A 19,927-nucleotide genomic window follows, 5' to 3' on the forward strand; every position below is an offset into this window, starting at 1 on the left:
TCATTTGACAAAGCAATTTTCAAATTCATACAAATTATTCCATGCCTCTTAGAAACCATCTATTTTGTCATTTCATATTGGTTAATAGTATTCTATCACATTTTTGTCACTTTATAGTCAGCCAATATCCAACTACTGGACATCCTCACAATTTCCACTTGTTTACCCCCACCACAAAGAGCTACTAGAAATACTTTTGCACACATAGGATAGTCCCCTCTTTCTTTGATTTTTTTTGAGTATAGATCTAGTAGTAGTAGAGATGAGTCAAATGTCAGAATAAATTCTCTTCCCACTATAGTTTTATAGGCAAGAAGTTAGGAACACTTAGCATATCATTTCAAATTGTGTTCCAGAATGGTTGTAGTTATCCACAGTTTTACCATCATTGCATCAATGAGCCTACTTTCCTACAGCCCCACCAACATTGTCTTTATCAATTGATGAATGAATGAAAAAAATACAGTTATTTTCATGCTTTCTAAGTAGAATGTGAACTTCTTTGAGGGAAGGTACTGTATTGTTGCCTTTTTTAAAAGTTGCTTAATTTTCTCAATTCTTATTTATCTGGATAATGTATAGTGCTCCTTTGGTCAATAAGTCAATGACGGTCAGGATTTGTTGAACTGTCTATGTTTGGAGCATGATGCTAATATCTATGGGAAAAACCATTGTATTTGACAAACTTTTGCAGAAAGAGTCCATATTAGAATTTTTTTTCCTTTGACTAAATGCTTGTTGATTGACTTAATGAAAGCCTAAGGTTTCCCTGAATGTTTTGCCTAGGTACACAGAGAGGGAAGGACATGAGCAACTACAGTGTCTGTTTCAGGAATTTGGGAGATATTCCTGAATCTGTGGCTCACATTCTGTGGGAGGCATTTATGGAAGCTCTGGTGGCAGAATTTACAGGGAAGAATATTGGTCATGGAGTGGAAAAACCAGAGTTTGAATCCTGTCTCTTCTGTTAATATTTATATTACCCTGGACACAAACTCTTCATCTCTCTAATACTAGTGTGCTACAAAATGAGGGGTTCACAATCCAATCTATCCATAATTATTTATTAAGTATCCTTGTTCTGGGTCCCCAGAACACACAGCCAAAAATGAAATCATCCCTATCCTCAAAGAGCTTTCATAGGAGGAAACATATAATGAAAATTTGCATATACATATATGTATGGATGTGTGTCTATGTGATTAATCAAAGTAATTTCAAGGAGCTCATGGTCCTCGCTGAGGATGCCTGGTGGTCAGTGCTTAATGGCTGGCTAAATGAGGATAAATTCTATCCCCACTGTAGTTTTATAGACAAGAAGAAAAATGAAAACTACTAGCATCAGGTTTTCACAATCCCTGTGGGAAAAAGCAACAGATGAAGCTGCTCTATTCCAGCTATGCAGCAGAAAGCCAGGAAAATGCTGCATCTTTTATATTCATTCCTCTTTGAAGTCACCATAACCATCTCCAACAAAAATGGAATCTTTAGGACCTTTAAATATTATTGCTTGACAAGAAAATGGTATTTACACACATACATTGTATCTAGGTTATACTGTAACATATGTAAAATGTATGGGATTGCCTGTCATCAAGGGGAGGGAGTAGAGGGATGTTAGGATTACTAGGTGAGAACTCAGGTTGTCTGGACAGTGACAAGGTGAGAATTCAGGTTGTCTGGACAATTATAAGGTGAGAACTCAGGTTGACTTGATAGAAGGAGCAAGCTCATTGACTGAAGTGGTTCTTCCCAGAAGCCCTTGCATTATCCCACGCCCATTCTCTGGGAGGATAAAAGAGAGGCAACAGTGGGCCTGGAAAGTCAGTCTGCCTGGAGAAGGATAAGAGCTGGAGGAGATTCAGAGCCAGGATTCAAGGAGAAGGCTCTGCACTACATCTGGCTTGACGCAGCTCTCTGCAGGAAGGGAAGTCACTTCTCTGGACAAGAGTTAACAGCAACTGCCTGGAGACAACGGTTCGTTACAGGAAGAAGAATCTGTCTGAGAGATTTGAGTAGACACAGCAGATCTCTTCCCAGAGAGCGATCCGGCAGCTTCTGGAGACGACAGCTCGCTACAGAGGGAGGGAGGGGATAATTTGGAAAAATGAATACAAGGGATAATGTTATAAAAAAATTACTCATGCATATATACTGTCAAAAAATTATAAATAAATAAAATTTTAAAAAAATAAAATAAGAAATAAATAAATATTATTGCTTGCCCTTTCCCCATAGTTTTGCTTTTCCCAAATGATTTCCTCCTACTTCTTCCTTTTCCTCTGACCATCCCATCAAAGCATCCATTCCCTCAGTGTGATAGATCTCAGTCCTTAGGGAAAAGTCAATTCTAAATAAACAAATCCCCACTAAGTCAGAATGAGGGAAATCATTCTGCTGAAGGGGATTTGTATATCAAAAGGAAGACTTCATTAACCCAAATATCACAAAGTAAAATTAAGAATTTCTGGCAATATGCAGGGGGTTTTTGGGGGGAAGAAAGGGAGTGGAAGATTGGAAGATCCCTTCTTTCTTAAAACACAGTTCATAAAGAACTCCATAGACTATCACATCTATGAGCAAAATTTATTTGGATAATGTATAGCACTCCTTTGGTCAATAAGTTAATGACAGGATTTGTTGAAGTCTCAATATATATGTTTAGAGCATGCTGCTAATATCTATGAGAAAAACCATTGTATTCGACAAAACTTTTGCCGAAAGAAGTTTTTTCCTTTGATTAAAATCTTATAACCCCAAAGAAATGTCATTCCTCTTGGGAGGAATAGTATTTGAATTTGTTAACCATTTACACCATAGAGTAAATTAGTTGTCATAGTGTAGATTGCAATGAGAAAGAAAGGGACAGCATGAGGATGCTGAGTGCTTCTTCCTGAGGTAGACAAGACTTTCAAGAAGAGAGAAAAGAGGATGGAGTAAAGGAGGGTGGAAGCCAGAGATGTCACTCTGCTACTTTACAATTATAACTAACTCTGGCACTGACTCTACTTGTATATATAATCCATTTAGTTGCTTAGTCTGCTATAAATAACACTTGGACCATGGATTGATCCCCAAATAAACCAATGCTTTTTTTTTTAAGAGATAGTGGTATACTGAAAAGAGTGTTTTTATCTGGGGTTTGAATTTTCCACAGGGATCTATAATTCTATGACTAGGGACAAGCCACCTAAATTACCCAAGCCTCAGTATTACCCTCAGTAAAATGGGGGTGATACTCATAGGACCTATCTCTAGAACAAGATTCAAGAAGAAATATTTAATACATATCTTTTATATATCTATATATTCCTTCTTGAGTATATATGTATATTTATACATAGAATATATATTTATAAATGTATACAGAAATATGATTTTACAAATTATAGAAAATTAGTTTATAAGGCTTCTGAGCAAGTTTATAAGGGAATCTATGGAATCTTTAGAATAAGATATATAAGATGGATATATATATATACATATATTATATCTTTATTATAATTATATGTATCATATATAGTTAAAGTGTATTTCATAAGCCTCCTGGAATAATTTAGGACTGTTTCCACAGTATAGTAGAAAGAAGGTTTAGAAGACGTGATTTCAAATCTGTGCACCCTCTCTTAGTATGTGATAAAGGGCAAGTCATTTGCCGTCTCCCAGCTAAAAATTGCTCATCTTTAAGAAAAGGGAGTGGACCAGTTATCTTCTAAAGTCTCTTCAGCTCTGAATGTAGCTAGGATGCTGTGACATTGACTTAAATGAACATGGAGCACAATTGTCCCCCATGCTCTATATTATGTTCTAGACGGATTGGATTGAAATATGAGCTACTACTCTGGCTTCTTTCCCCCCCCTCTCTAAAGCATTCCAATTTTTTAATCTTTCCTCATGTCTCCCTTCTTTGATCTGCTTTAATCTTTCTGGTTCCTGCCTCCGGGATCTTTCCCCCTTCACTTACGTGACCTCATATGGATTCGGGCTGTGCTGGGGCCATCATTTACCAGCTCCTAGAGTCCCAACTCTCTGTCATCAAGTATGACAAAGAACATGATGTCATAAGTTCTAGTGAAACTCAAATGTGGGTTGTAAATCTCTGCCTGCCTTGTTTTCTCTTCATGCTGTTTCTGGCTCAGGGCTGACAGAATGAGGCCTGAAAATGAGTGACAGGTCGCTAGCTCTCTCCCCAGTCATCCACTCAATCAGAGGAAAGGCTGCAGAAAGCTCCTGGCAAGGAAGGGGGGAGGCTACAAAGCGGGGGGGCTGGAGGAGGATGGGCATGTTTCTTACAGTCCCAGAGTTCTTCTCTTCCTGTCATGTTCAAATGACTAAGTTTCAGCCTGCCTGCCCTATTTCTCCTCGTTCTTGCATTTCTGGTCATTTCTATGGAAGAGCCTCTTCAGGGCAGAGAGATTGACCAGGTCATGATGGAGCCCAGTTGAGCCACGGTCTGCAGTTCATAAAGATCACAGGATGGGCAGCTTCATTTACTCCTTTACTGAAACAGAAGCAAATCCTAGACAACATATGTCTCCACAGTATTTTCCATGTTGAAAACTCCAAGTGCCAACTTATTAATGGTACAGATGTTAAGTCAATCAGATGATTCAAGTATTCAGTTAACCACCCAGCTGTTTGGCAAACATGATGGCTTTTTAATTGGACTGGGTTTTTTTGTTTGCTTGTTTTTTTGCTGATGGAGAAAACACCTGAGAGTTTCAAGGGTACCTGATTTTGTGGGCAGGTATACTACTAGCACTGTCCCTCTGAACCTATCTCCCATTGATCCTATAAATATCTTCTACATACATAAGTTGCAGATGGTCTCTCTAATTAGAATGAACTAATTAAGGAGGGAGACCATGTTTTTGCCTTTCTTTGTATCCCCAACACTTATCACAGTGTCTGGCAAGAATAAACACTTCTGTCTGACTGAGTGACTGGAAGCTTCTGTGGACCCAGAAGACAGTCCTTCCATGCCCCTGTCCAGTGGTCACCAAAGTGGATGCAAAGATATGATCCCAAGGAGTTCAAATCAGCCAATCAGAGCTTGCAGAGCTCAGTAGCATTTTATCCTCTCCAAATGAGCCAAGCATTGGACTTGTGTCCAAAATAACTACACCCATCCATCACCCATTACAGCCCAATACTCATCACCTGCAGGTCTCTTTCAGCTGTGCAAGCTCCCAACTTTCTACTTTTTGAGTCAAGCATCAGTTCCTCAAGATAGAGATAACCCCCTGCCAGCCATGGCACCGATTCTGGTGCCATTGGGAAAATAATCCCCCACATACCCATCTCCATCCAGAATTACTGTTACTATTGTTATTCAGTCATTCATTGTATCTGACTTATATGGATTTCATCCATGGGATGTTCTTGGCAAGATATTGGAATTGTTTGCCATTTCCTTTGCTAGCATGTCCTCATTTTATGGAGGAAGAACTGAGATAAATAAGGATTAAGTGATTTGCCCAAAGTCACCTGACTAGTTTGTGTCTGAGGTCTGTGACCTAGAGTCAGGTCCAGTGCTCTGCCCAATGCACCATCTAGCCACCCCTGCTATACCTACCATAAAAAAAAATTGGACAGAGACATAATTTTAAAAATTTGGATACCATTGCCTTAGATGATCCTTATGCGTTGAGTAAGTATCCAGCTATTTCCTGGTAATTCTCTCCAAACTTAGCTAGGTTGTTCCTTTACTAGGTTTCCATTCAAAGCCTTTCCCAATTGAGTAGGACCTGCCGGAGCTCAAGCTCAATTGGTTTACTTTTTGAGAATGTGAGGGTCACCTCAATGTCAGAGAAAGACATCAGTGGAAGATGGAGATATTAAGGCAAGAAGATTGGTACCAGGGTTATCTGAAGTCTGTCCAAATGGGGTTGCCATTGAGCAATTCCTAATTTTTCTCTTGAGAGAATCATTGGAAATTTGGGGGATAGTTCATTAAGCCATCCGCATTTCACAAAATGCCACTGGTAGCATTAACCAACTGAAATTAATTGCTTTAATTTTCTCAGATTCATTAATTCAGAAAGGTATAGAGTTATTTCACAGAATTTTATCATAGCCGTGTTGTACCTCAGTAGTAATTAGCTTAAAATGCCAGAAGCCAATTTTTTGAGTTATTTGATTTAGTGTTTTTTCATGTGAGCCCAGGGAGTCAAAAGCTTTGATTCAATTTGTAACAGAATGTTAAGTGAGTTTTAATCTTAGCATCTTAAAAATACACACTTCTGATGTGTATTTTCATAATTGTATAAGTTTGAGGGTTTGGGGTACTCTCAATATGTCTTTATTAACTATCTTTTCTTTTGTACTCTAAAAGCATAAGGCTAGGTAAATTTCTACCAGCCTCTCTCCTAGAATGACTGGAGCAAAAGTAAAATTTCCTACCTGGGAAACACAGAGAGACTTAGCCTGTCCAAAATAGTGAGACATATTGACTTTAGGTGAAATAACATGATAGGGGCAGTTGATTTCATAATAACAATATTATGAATGAGTGATATCATTGGGCAGGAGATGAGGGCTGACCTGAGCAGAAGAGGAGGTACCTGGGAAATAGGGGCAAACATGAGGTCAGAGGCACAGGCAGAGAGACCTGACCAAGTTGAATGGAGTGGTCCTTATACCAGGGATTCTTCCCTATTTTTGTATCCTGGCTCTTTTTGGCAGTCTGCTGAAGACTATTCTTAGGGAAAAAAAGTTCCTAATTATGTAAGATAAAATATATAGGATTACAAAGAAAAGAAATTCTATTGAAACATACTTATCAAAATTATATTTTTAATATTTTAAAATATATATTGTTTAAAAATACAAGTTGAGGGGCCCAGGTTAAAGATTTGCTCTAGGAGAATAAATTCCTTTAGGGGAGATAATGTTTAGGTTTTGTCTTTATGGCCCTATTGTCTAGTTCAGTGCCTGTCCAATTATAGGCGTTTTACCATTGCAATCGTCGATTTGCTAGAATTGAATTCATGTTAGGACACAGAAAAGGCAGAAAGAGATGGAAAGGCATGGATGATCTGCAGTCTGCTCCCTGGCAGAACCCACACTGAGAAGATTAGGGATGCACCCAAGTGTTTAGATGGGGAGGGAAGGGAACCAGTCTCAGAGAGAAGTGCCTTTCTCAAAGTAATAGTCAGCATGACTGTGACTCCCAGTCAGGTTCAGTGCTCTTCCCCCTTGAACTCCAGTGACCTGAGATCAAGCTGCCAGCATATTTATTCCTATAGGCCAGAAGAGTGGAGAGAGAAGCAGCTGTCTTGTAGGATGATAGTCGGTCTTGTGAGCATCCCCGCGTTCATCCCTGGGTCACCATCAGCTTGCTGCTGACTTGACGCTCTGGAGAGCAAGAGCAACTTCACCCACAGCCAACAAAATTAGAAAGCTATGGAGCATGAAACTCCCACATCCAAGACTTGCGGGTTTTTGTTTAGTCTTTGAAAACTGCATGGCTCATTACAAGGAAGACTAATAACGGCTCTCACTGAAAAGCTATTCTCAGAGTCGGTAGAACTTGACTTGATCTCTGGGCAGCTAGGCTTCCAATGGGAGGCCTCACTGATAGGGAAAGAAAAACAGAAAAGCTTCAGTGTCTCCCATCTTGGGGCACGACATGGTAAAAGTTTACAAGAGCCATGTTCGGGGAGACAACCACGACCATTATTCCTTTCTTTGCCCCTAGCCTGACCTACAAAGCTAAGCCGGGGAAAAATCAAGAAGTAAACAGGATTTCTCTTTGTCATCTCTACTTTTTTTTTCAGTCTTTCCCTCTCTACCAATGGATCATTAGATCAGAGATCCTTAAAACAATCAATTGTAATCCCCTCATTTTACAGATGAGGAAACCGAGGCACATAAAGATTAAATGATATGCCAAGATCACACAGTAAATTCCTGAGGCAGTTTTTGGACCCAAGTTATCCTCATTCCCAGTCCCCAAACAATTCTGAGGAAAGTCCTCTCTTATATAAATTGTTCTGTTTCCATTCATTTCATGTTACATCAATTCATAGAAGTCTTTCTAGTTTCTGGGAAAGTAATTCCTACAAAATGTGATTCCCCTGATTTGGCAATTCCTTCAAAAACTTTCTCACATTAGGGACTGCCATGGGTTTTAGATAAATTGACTGAAAATCAGGGAGACCCAAGTTTAAGCTGATCCATATTGATTGAGTGACCCTAGGTAAGTCACTTTTCCATGTCCTAGACAACTCTCTAGGACAATAAGCTGCAGAGAATCAATCCATTTAAGAAACATTTCTCAAATTCTAGAAAAAAAGGCACTGGAGGTACAAAGCCAAAAGCAAAAACATTCATCACATCTTCTATCTCATTTTCCTTTCTCCCTCCTGAAGCTACTCTCAACAAATGAATTGAAAATTACAAAATGTAAGATAAAAGTGACCACTCAATGGTTTTAACATGATCTCTCCCAGAAACACTGGCAATTTCTTTTTCATCAAGACCCTGTGATTTCACTAGTGGAGGGAGCCACTAGTAGGAGGACCTTCCTTTGCTAATGGAGATGGTGAAATCTGAAGAAAGGCACAGTCTCAGAGAATTGGGGTATTGAGAGGTTAAAGACTTGCTCAGGGTCACATAGTCAATAGGCGTCAGGACTTGAATCCAGCTCTTCTTGATTTCTTTTTTATTTTGTTTTTCAATAGTATTTATTTTTTAATGAAATTGATTTTGAAAGAATTTGAGTTCCAACTGTTTTGCCTCCCTTTATTATCTACTCCTTCTCCAAGACATCAATCTGCTAGAGATTATACATGTATAATAACTTAAAACCTATTTCCATATTAGTCTTGTTGTGTAAGAAAATCAGAAAAAGGAAAAACCATGAAAAAGAAAAGCAAACCAACAAGTTTTAAATAGGATGCTTTGATCCACATTCAGTCTCCATACTTCTCTCCCTATATGTGAATGGCCTTTTCTATCCTAAGTCTATTGGAATCATCTTGAATCATTGTATTGCTGAGAGGACCTAAGTCTACCATTGTGGCTTTGATTCCTTTTTCGATCTACTATCTAAGGATTCTCAAACTCTTTGATATTAGGACCCCTTTATACATTTTTGAGGATTCCAAAGAACTTTTGTTTATACAGGTTATATCTAGTAGTGGACTGCAGCCAGTTCAAATGGCTGGCTGATTGTTAAATTTTTAGTGTGACCATTCATGATTCAGAAATCAGCAGCCACAAATCTGGACTCAATTTATTGTTTTGTTGTTCTCTAGACATAAGAATGTGATTGGAAAAAATGCCAACAGCCAGATTAAGCATAATAATGTCACTTTTTCTGGAGAGCTAGTTTTAAAAACTTTGCCAGCACACTCATGTATATACTATCATGTATACACATTACATGCAACAGTACATATTAATCTGTACTTGATATATTAGAATTTTTTTTAAATCTCAGTATTACTTGAAATTAGATTTTAGTCTTGTGGATTCCCTGAAAGAGATTTGGGAAATTCCAGACTCACACTTTCATTCAGTTGCACATGCCATCCCCTTGTTCTGGAATAGACTTTACTTCCATCTTAGCCCTTTGAAATTCTTGATTGTCTTTAAGGTGCTCCATGGATACCACCTCCTTCCTTCTAACACAATTGTAAATGACTCAGACCTCCCTCCCCAAATTTCTCATGGCACTCCTTTTGCCCTCTATGTTTATCTAATATTCTGATTTATGCTATGGTTAATTACAGATGCATCTTATTCACTCTGCTTCATTGTTAGTTCCCTCTAAGCAGGGACTGTCTTATCTGTCATCCTCGTCTCTTCAGGACCTAGGAGAGTGCCCCATACACAGTAGGTATTTAATAGATCCCTGTTGAAAAAATGAAAAATTAATCCACAGCATTATAGTCGCACATTGATTGTACACCTTAAGAGAGTAAATAAAAATAGAATTACTTTGGAACTGGCCATTTTGCTTCCCTAGTGGAAAAAACCATAGATGAACTTAGACTCTGTTCTATTTTCTTTCTGATTCTCTTCCTTAGAAATGCATACATTTTAATGAAGAAATGAAAATGAGCTGCTATTTGTAGGCTTATATTATTTATGTGATTCTGTAAATCATTTATGTGCCTGGTGGTTTCCAAATGACTCATTACACACTATACTAACAGTGATGAATGGCACTCTGGTAAGAAAACTTTATCACCATTTGTCGTCACCTTCATGGTTGTCAAAACCCACATGTCTAACAGAGCCATCAAATCTCGCTAGCTGGCAAATGATTAATAAACTTAAAGGAAAATGGAATGGGTTTCTCTTTTGCAAAATGCAAATACCCAGAATTTGACTTAAAATTTTCTGGTATGATGGAATTCAAGGAGAATAGTATGCAATTATGAAAAGAGAGCTGGGTTTATAATCAGGAAAAATGTCTTCAAATCCACTCTCTGACTTGCCACATGTGTGATGATCCTGGCTTCAGGGAGAAAAGGTTGGACTAGATGGTCTCTGAGGTAATTTATAAAGATAACCAACTGAAAACTATTCATTCACTTATTTAACAGACATATGTACAAAACATTTTTTTAAACATTCAGGAGCAAAGATTAAGAAAAGGGATCTATCCCAGTCCTCAGGAGGCTTATATTTATAGACTAGAAAGATACCTCCCTAGTCAAAAAAGATAAACAACCATGCTATCCACAGAGATTTTAAAAAATTGAGTCAAATTGTACTGTGTCTGATTACCTTGCAATTACTGTTGCTAAGTCATTTTGCAATCAGTATTTGACTCTTCATTTTCCCAAAGGGAGTTTTATTGGAAGATAACAAAGAGCTTTGCCATTTCCATCTCCATTTTACAGATGAGGAAACTGATTCAGACAGGGTTAAATGACTTGCCCAAGATCACAAAGCTGGTGTCTGAGGCTGGAGTGGAATCATTTTTGTTTATTCCAAGACCAGTTTTTTATCTATTGTGCCACTTTCCTGCCCAATTAGTATGAAACTAGAGCAAGAATATGTTATACATGCTTTAAATTTACTCTTTAAAAAAGAATTTCTACTACTACTACTACTTTTAAATTATTAAATTCATTACTAATGCTCTTTACATCACTATCACTTTCCAAAAACTCTTCCTCACAACAGACTAAAGTTAAGCAAATCAAATCAACATTTTAGCTTTTTTGGATAGTATACGTTCAAGGACATTTAATCCAATTTCCCACATTTGCAGTTGTTTAAAACTGAGAACCAGACAAGCTACCTGAACCATGGCCAGCTCACAGAAGCCCTAGCTCCAAGCTACACTCATCAGAGTTCTGACATTGTGCAGCGTTGCATTTTTTACATTGTTGTGATCACTGTATTACATCTCTCATCTAGTTCTGCTCATTTCTTTCTGCATCGGTTCATATGAGTCTTCCTGACTTTCTCTGAATTCATCATTTTAAAAGCTGCCTTTTCAGTGTCCTTTCCTCCAGGGGCTATCTCTTTTACCATCATGTGGTTCTTTGGAGGGAGAAGGTCTAGTCTGGGGTTCATTTTTGTAGGAAGGGAGCTCTCTACCTTGAAAATGCTTTCCAAAGTTGACATTTCTGAGCCATGTGGATAATCTACACAGCCAGAAACAGCCAATTTAAATCCTAATAGACCAGACTGAGCTCTCCATTTAAGCATCTGTGATTTCTGCAGGAATATCTATAAACAGCAGAGTTATATTGGCTCCTGTGGCTAACCGTTTTAGATACAACTTTAGTGTTGTTTTTACATCCAAAAGCACCTTTGAACTTGTTGTGTGTGTGTGTGTGTGTGTGTGTGTGTGTGTGTGTGTGTGTGTGTGTGTGTATTTTCATCAAGCTATACAAGAGTCTTGAACAATCACAGCTAGAGAACTTGAAAAAGCAAAGGTCGGGAAGTCCTTCACTCTTGAACAAGTTCAGCTTTCTAAGCCACAGTCCATACCCAGGAGGCTATAGTTTATTCTGAACCTTGACCTTAGAAGGAACCTTGGCCTCCAGAAATTCACCAACAAGACAGATTTTATCAGCACTCCATCATCACGCCTGTCATTCTAAGATGGTTTTTGGCACAGCCTGACTTCAGCTAGTGGGGAGCAAGGGCAGGGATTGCTTCCAGTTTGTAGCTGAAGTGCAAGCAAGAATAGATTCTAAAAATGAATCCCGGTGCCTTCAAGGACAGAAGGCTGGTGGATTAGGATAAACTGTGCAAGATATTGCTCTCTTTTTGAATGTAAATAATTCGATACAACTGGTGACTTTGTGGACATATATGCATTTATGTTTGATTTAATTAGTCCATATTTTGAGCAATTTTTTTTGCAATAGAGGAAATAAATATCTGTCCTATGCATGATATCTACTTTGAATGTTGAGTACTTTTTCCTAAAAGAAACTCTGTTAATCAGAAATAAATAGCTGTCCTATACCTGATATCTACTTTGAATATTGAGTACTTTTTCCTAAAAAAGAAACTCTATTAATCACTTTTAGGGAAACTTCTAGGAAGTTTCTAGAGAAGAATCTTTCTTAAGCTTTTATATAAGATCTTCCCAGAAACTGTGAGATAAAGGTGACAAGAGCAAGAATTAAAAAAAGAAAAAGGAAAGAAAAAAGAAAAAACTACAGGCATACCTTAAAAAATATTTTGGGTTCATTCCAGACTTTCATAATAAAGTGAATATGACAATTAATTGAGATATACAAATTTTTGTGGTTTCTTAGTGGATATAAAAGTAGTTATGTTTATACTCTACTGCAGTCTGTTAAAAGTGCACAATATTATGTCTAAAAAAAACTATGTACATACCTTCATTTAAAAATACTTTATTGCTAAAAACAAAAACAAAAAACCTAAAACTTGCTAATCACCATCTGAGTCTTCGGCTAGTTGCAATTTTTTTAATAATGGTCTTGCTTCAGTGTTGATGGATGCAGACCGATAAGGGTAGCCTTTGCTGAAGGCTGGAATGGCTGTGGTAATTTCTTAAAATAAGACAATAATGAAGTTTGATGTCTTGATTGATTCTGTCTTTCATTTGAACACTTAGAAGCCATTATAAGGTAATTAATTGGCCTAATTTCAATACTGTTGTGTCTCAGAGGACATGGGGTCCTTAGGTAGAGAGAGATCAGAACAACAAGCCAGAGAGCAGTCAGAAGTCAAACAACATTTATGGATTAAGATTGCTGTCTTATATGGAAGCCCTTTATGATGTCCCCAAACTATGACAGTAATAATATCAAAGATCACTGATCATCAGAGCAGACATATTAATAATGAAAAAGTTGAAAATATTGTAAGAGTTAACAAACTGACACAGAAATACAATGTGAGTTTTTCCACATGCTCTTGGGAAAAAATGTTGAGATAGACTTTGGCATGGGATTGCCAAAAAACTTCCATTTGTAAGAAACAAACACAATATCTGTGACATGCAATAAAAGGAGATATGCCTGTATTCGCCTCTCTTTGGGTTCAGCCTCCCCTAAAGCTGAACCTGATCCATTTGAACTCAGTGGGAGAAATCTGTGTGAGAAGCTCTTCCTTCCCACCCGTCTCCAGCTATTTATGACATTGACAGATTGGAATTTGCGAGGTATAATATTACTTTCTTGAACAATTTCTCATGGGAGGATGGGAAATTCAGGAAAGTACATTTAATCTTCATGTACAAGTATTATATTCATATATATATGTATATATATCACACTTCAAATTTTAAAGCTACTATTTTAGTAATATTAATAATAATAGCTAGTATTATTTTCTTATTAATGCAATTAGAATGTCTAGTCTTACTCTATGTAGAACTAGTTCATTTCTCCCATAAGTGGGAAGTGTGCAACACTGTATGGTCTGAGACTTACCCAGTCACACCCAGTGAAAGAGCCTAATCTGAAATTCTAGCAATTGTAGCTCAAATTGTAAACATCATGGTTAAGAGAACTAGCCGGTGGCCTCTCAATTCTATTGTGCTTTGTAATTCCAGCTGTTTTACCCATGACCAGCAGCGAATGCCCTTTTGGCCAGCTAAGTCCTTGCCTAATGGGGAATTTGGTTTCATAGAATCCATGTAACCAGCCTGCATGGGTAACCCTGGTGGGGGGAAAAACAAAACAAACAAACAAAAAAACTACACTTTTGCCTTAATTGGTCCCATGTGACTGTGACTTCCCACTGTGGGAAGGAAGCAGAGAAAAGGAACTGCTTATGGCATCAGAGGATCTGAGTTCAAATCCCACACCCCGCACTTCTTACACTCATTTCAATTCTTCTGGCCCCGGGTTCCTCCTGTGTAGATTGAGAAGGTTCAGCTATAGGTTTGATTTAAAGTGGGGAGGGAATCCTGGTATAGAGATCCAAGAGGAACCCCCAAAATGTTGTGGTTCCAGATCAGTATCATGAGGTATATCAAAAGAATTTGCAGGCTCAGACCCATCTTCAGTTTATTATAACTGCAACTCCAATTAAAGTGGGCTAACTTCCAAAAAAAATTAGCAAAAAGCCAAGAACCAAGAAAGGTAAATTTATAGAGAAAGTAAGAGAAATCAAGTGCTTCATGTCACTGATGTGCTCATTTCATGGCTTAAAGGTGGGACTGAGGAGTGGTCTGGTTCTGACTGTGTGTGCAGGTGTAATACCCATAGGTCTCTGGGCAGAGCTGGGGGGGCATGATGGGTAGTCAATTTGGTTCCACTCCTATATTAACTTTTTAAGTACCTCTTTATTATTGCTCATTAGTCTGGGAAGCCCCATCACCACTGATCAACACACTGTTATCTGACAGCCAGCAATCTTTTAGGTTTAGCCTCCTGTTCATAGAAAGTAAACTGAGGCAAGATAGCCTAAGGGAAGAAATACATCATTCCTCAGGCCAGGTAGCCTTGGGGTTATTCCTAAGTACTGCACCACATCATTGGAACCATGGATTCCTGATCCCCCTCTTTTGAACAGATAAGAAAACTGAGGAAAGGGTACAGAGGGTTTTGAAGCCAAGTTCCCTGACTCCAAAAGCAGTGATTTTTCCACCTTACCAAGAGATTTCTTATGTATGTCCTTTTTTTTTTCATCTTCTGTTCTGCATCTCCCTCCTGTGATTTCCACTCAGTTTCTCTGGGTCAATAGGTTTCAGGCACACAATGGAAGTTCTCCCTGCTGGGGACTCCCAGGTGTGTAAGCTGCTGCTGACAGAGCTATTTCTTACACAAGCTGTTGTTAAAGAGACATCACCTTTTTACTATTGAACACTTTCATTTTTATTTTTTTTTTTGGTAACCTAAGAGAACATGGTGAACATATTTACAGGGTAGTTTATTCACAGCTATTATTCAAAGTTAGCCAGGGAGTGCAATTGGATTTGAAACACTTTGTACTTTCAGACACTTTTTTTTTTCATTTTGTCTTCACGACAACTGTGTGATAGGTGGGATAAATAGTATTTCCCCCATTTTAATAGATGAAGGAACTGAGGATAGAAACGAGAAGATTTGAGATAGGAGTTTAAATCCAGGATCTCTTCTAATCCCATTAAAATATGAACTCCTTAGGGGTAGGGTCTATCTTGATTGCCTTGGTATCCCCTGAACCTTTTCATAATGATACCTAGAGCAGAGAAAACACCATTAAAAGCTGTACACATTTATCTCATACTGGCTGTTAAAGCATAAGCTTCCTGAAGGCAAGTCTCAGTGAGCGTGTTTTGTAATGCCTCTGTACATAGACAATACCGAAGGATTACTTACAGGATTAAATTTTATTATTTTTATTAATTTTTATCCTTTAGTTTTCTTTTTTCTTTCTTTCTGTTCCCTACCCACAGAGTAGAATGTAATCTTCTTGAGGGCAGAGAATATTTCACTTTTTGTCTTTATCTTACTCTTAGCACATAGTAAACACTTAATAATTATTTACTGATTGATTTTAAAAAGTAAACTCGACCCACTCTTCTCTAAGAGAATTTTTTTTTTTGTTTTGAAATGTAACAACTTTTTTGAGCTTTGACATGAGGGAGAATCTCTGTGTGGGTTCACCATGAGATAGAAATAGTGTTCTGATCTGTCAGTGAGAGAGATTTTTCTTTCCTTTTGGAAGTGGGTTTTCATGTCTTCAAGAGAGTTTGTGGAGGAGAGAAATGTCCTGAGTGCCCACATGCTTTCCCCCTCTGACTCTTAATCTCAGCAGCAGTTCTGAAGAATATTCATATTTAAAGCTTGATGATAACATTCATGGATTTCAACTTTCTAGATAGAAAAAAAGTACATTATTTACATTTTTGTATTCTTAATATAATTTCCTTTTTCTTATTCTAGGAATCTTGGGAAATCAGGACTCAGAGTTTCCTGCTTGGGCCTTGGTAAGTAAATTCTTTGGGGATAAGAAGGAGGATTAGCATTAGACAGAATTAAATGGAATATTTTCTTCTGACTCTTCAGGATCCCTTTTGGAGTTTTCTTGCTGAAGATTCTAGAGTAGTTTGCCATTTCCTTCTCTAGCTCATTTTACAGATAAGGAAACTGAGGCAAACATCCTTAAATAAATTACCCCAGAGTTATGTAGCCAGTGTCTGAAGCCATATTTGAACTCAGAAAGATGAGTTTGCCTGAGTCCATGACCAACATTCTATCCATTGCATCACTTAACTGCCCCCTTGAATGTAAAGTGGGTATGAGTTCATCTTGATCTCAGCTCCTCATTATGTACCCTTTCCACCTATTTCACTTTTCTGTATCTTCTCTTTCTAAAATCAGGAACCCCAAAATCTAATTAACAAATTCATTCATGATAATGGATGAAAAATTAAAGGGATTATTCCTCCTAATCAGGTTTGAATTTTGAAAGGAGGCTGTGTAGAAAAAGTAATGTTTAATAGCACAATGATGAGCTTGTAATGATAGAATTAGAGTTGGGGTCATAATTTTGGCCAGGTAGTCTTCCAAGGATGTTTCCAGTCACTTAGGTGTGTTTGTTAATAAGGCCAGCCCTGAAGTCAGAAGCACCGCAGTCCTGTTCAAATTCTGAGAATCACCAGGGACCTAAAGTCCTTAGGATATTTTTGTGACTTAGAGATAAGCAGAATAAATAAATCTCTAGCCTAGCGGAAACAAGAGGAAACAAGAGGAAACTTCCTTGTTCTGCTTTTCAGACATCAAATCAAGGTTCTCAACTCCTCTAGAGGCTTCAGAAGTAGCTTCTGACGCAATAAATGTTTTTTCATCTGTGATGTTGGGACAAGTCCAAGGTAGCCTGATATTTGCACTATTGATAACCCTTTTCCAGAGTTAACCTATCAATCACTGAATGATTCTCTTTATTCTGAGCAGGTCTTAGACTGCCCTGCATATTTCCTACAACACATTTATTGGTCGAGTTATCTATATTTCATAAACAAATCCATGCATATTACTTATTATCACATATGTATTCATCATCGAAAAACACTGAAACATTTACCAACAATATAAAATATGGAAAATGGGAATCTCAGTGAAAGTCTTGTAAATTGTTAGTCACTATGGCAACAAATACAGTGGTTTCTCTCAATGGAGAAAGGATTTGTACAAGAAGACTATTGAAGAATCAGTTTCATGATGCTAAGAAAACTAGCTACTTTCCCACAATTGACTGTAAATATCAGAAATTCATTTTCCACTGAAATGTAATATGCAAATTATGCCTCCATTGAACAGCCCAAAGCTGACATGTTGAAGGTCTTTTCACTGCAGATTGAACTCAAATTCTGGTGTGAGTTTTGAGGTGGTCAAAACCTAGGGGTGAGAGAAGTCTGTAACATTGCAAATGGCACCCAGAAGAAAATATGTCTCTCCACCCATCCTTCTGGCTACATTCTGAGCAAAAAGACAAAGATGGACAGTTCAGAATGAACTTTTTTCTTTAACTTGTCTTCTGAGTTACCTTTGGAAGCCAGAAAAGAAAAAAGTTTCCAGGGGACTTCTTTGGAGCCCTGGCTTCAAGTCTTACATCCAATACCTTCGGGTTGCGACTTTGAACAAATCATCTATTCTCTCATTTCTCTAAACAACTCTTTCAAATTAGAAGGTGCCAATCTATATTGGTTGAGGGAGTCTCCTTCACTAAAAGCTCCCAATGCCAAAGGTCTAAGTCCCTCCCTCTCTCTGAGCCCTTCAGGGAAACAGAACACAGTATACTGAGGCAACGAGTGTTGACCGAGTGCCAATGGGACCATACAATTTTTATTATACCTGCTTTTGAAGGGTTTTCTTTCAGACCTTTAGGTTCTTGAAGTTCATAATAGCATAGATGATCATAGCAATGTTTTCCCCACATTCTCAAACAAAAAGGTCATTTTGCTGATGTCAGAAAATGGGAGAACAGGTGTATAGACATTGCAAAAAATGAACTGTCAGATATTTATAAGAAGTGATGGAGAATGCACAATAGACAATATGCTGGGTCATCTGATTATTTCCTGCTGAGAGCTTATCAAATGTAGCATTAAATGTGATTTTGTAGCACAAAATGTGATTCTCTTTGGCAGCTAGCCAAAGACAGAGTGCTATCTCTTGCCAACGTTTCATCTAGCCAGGCAGAAAGTTCCTTCTTAGGGCTTAGAAACAAGAAATCAAAGGAGTAAAACCAGTTGAGTTTGGGACCTCATCTAACAAGAAATGGACAGAAACTAGGAAGCCTAGATGAGACCCTTTGTTTTCCAAAGGAGGAAACTGAGGTTTAGAATGGGGGAATGATTTATTTAAGGACATATGGGTAGTAAATATAAAAGAACTTTGATTGCAATCCATATTTTCCACCACTTTGTTTAGTTATTCTCTCAAAGTGTGTGCTTTCACTGCACAGCATCCTTTAAAACATTCATTTCATACTGCATCCTTGAAGAAAAGAACTAACAAAATAAAATATTGAAAACCTTTGAGGATTTATGTCGAGACTCTGACATGATAGGGGGAAATGGCCCAGGAAGACTAATCGATGTCAGCATAACACTGAGCCAACAATTATTGAGTGAGTGTCTATGGGATTGTACAAGGAATTGAAGGTTCCATGGAATCAACTAAACATTAGATACATCAGAGCAAAACCTTGCCATATGACTTCTGATTCTTTTTTTTTCTCAATAGTATTTTGTTTTTTTCAAATACATGCAAAGATAATTTTCTGTGCTTACCTTTACAAAACCTTGCATTCTAATATTTTGTCCCCCTCTCCTTCCCTCCCCTCTCCCCAAAATAGCAATCAATCTTGAATCATATGATCCTAAGAAGGAAAAGATTTTTCCTCTGGGGCAGGAATAGAATTTGGCTTTAGATGGGAAAGGATTCCCAAAAAGTGACCTGGCAGAAAGTTTAGGTACAAGGAATTAATTTGAACTGGTTTCATGGTGCCATATTTAAATTCAATTTTACCAGCACTTAATGGAATATCACGTATAAGGATCTGAAGATACAAAAGGCAACAATAAGGTATGCCCTCCTGAAATTATACTCTCCTGGAAGGATATAATATAGACTAATAATAATAATAATAATAGCAATAACAATAGGTAGCATTTACATAGTACTTGAAGGTTGACAAAGTGCTTTCTGAAGAGTATCTCATTTATTTAAAATAGCTCCAGCAGGTAGGTGCCATTATTTTCTCCATTTTACAGATAAGAAAAAAATAAGGCAAACATAAGAGACTCATTCAGGATCATACAGCCAAATTTTGATTCAGATTTTCTTGACTCTAGGACTAGCAATCTACCTACTATATACTATCTGATCACTTAAATAGATACTAAAGACAAAATATGTAGAAGATATAGATGCAACTTTTGATGAGAGCCTTAAGAATTAGGGAGTATCAGGAAATTTCTTGTGTATGTAATGGCATGAAAGGTTTAAAAGAAGCTCTGGACTCTAAAAAAAGCAGAAAT

The 19,927-nt window shown here is 37.7% G+C and overlaps 1 protein-coding gene across 3 annotated transcripts in view; it reads left to right on the forward strand.

Annotated features, from left to right (window-relative positions):
* The window catches only part of KCNAB1 (potassium voltage-gated channel subfamily A regulatory beta subunit 1), a 406,565-nt gene that overhangs the window by 257,681 nt on the left and 128,957 nt on the right, over window positions 1–19,927 (forward strand). For all 3 annotated transcript variants that reach the window (XM_074298061.1, XM_074298062.1, XM_074298063.1), the window contains exon 2: window positions 16,326–16,369. In XM_074298061.1, the coding sequence (XP_074154162.1) occupies window positions 16,326–16,369 (44 nt within the window). The remainder of the gene's footprint in view (window positions 1–16,325; window positions 16,370–19,927) is intronic.

The sequence above is a fragment of the Sminthopsis crassicaudata genome, chromosome 3 (assembly GCF_048593235.1).
Source record: "Sminthopsis crassicaudata isolate SCR6 chromosome 3, ASM4859323v1, whole genome shotgun sequence".
NCBI classification, from domain to species: domain Eukaryota; kingdom Metazoa; phylum Chordata; class Mammalia; order Dasyuromorphia; family Dasyuridae; genus Sminthopsis; species Sminthopsis crassicaudata.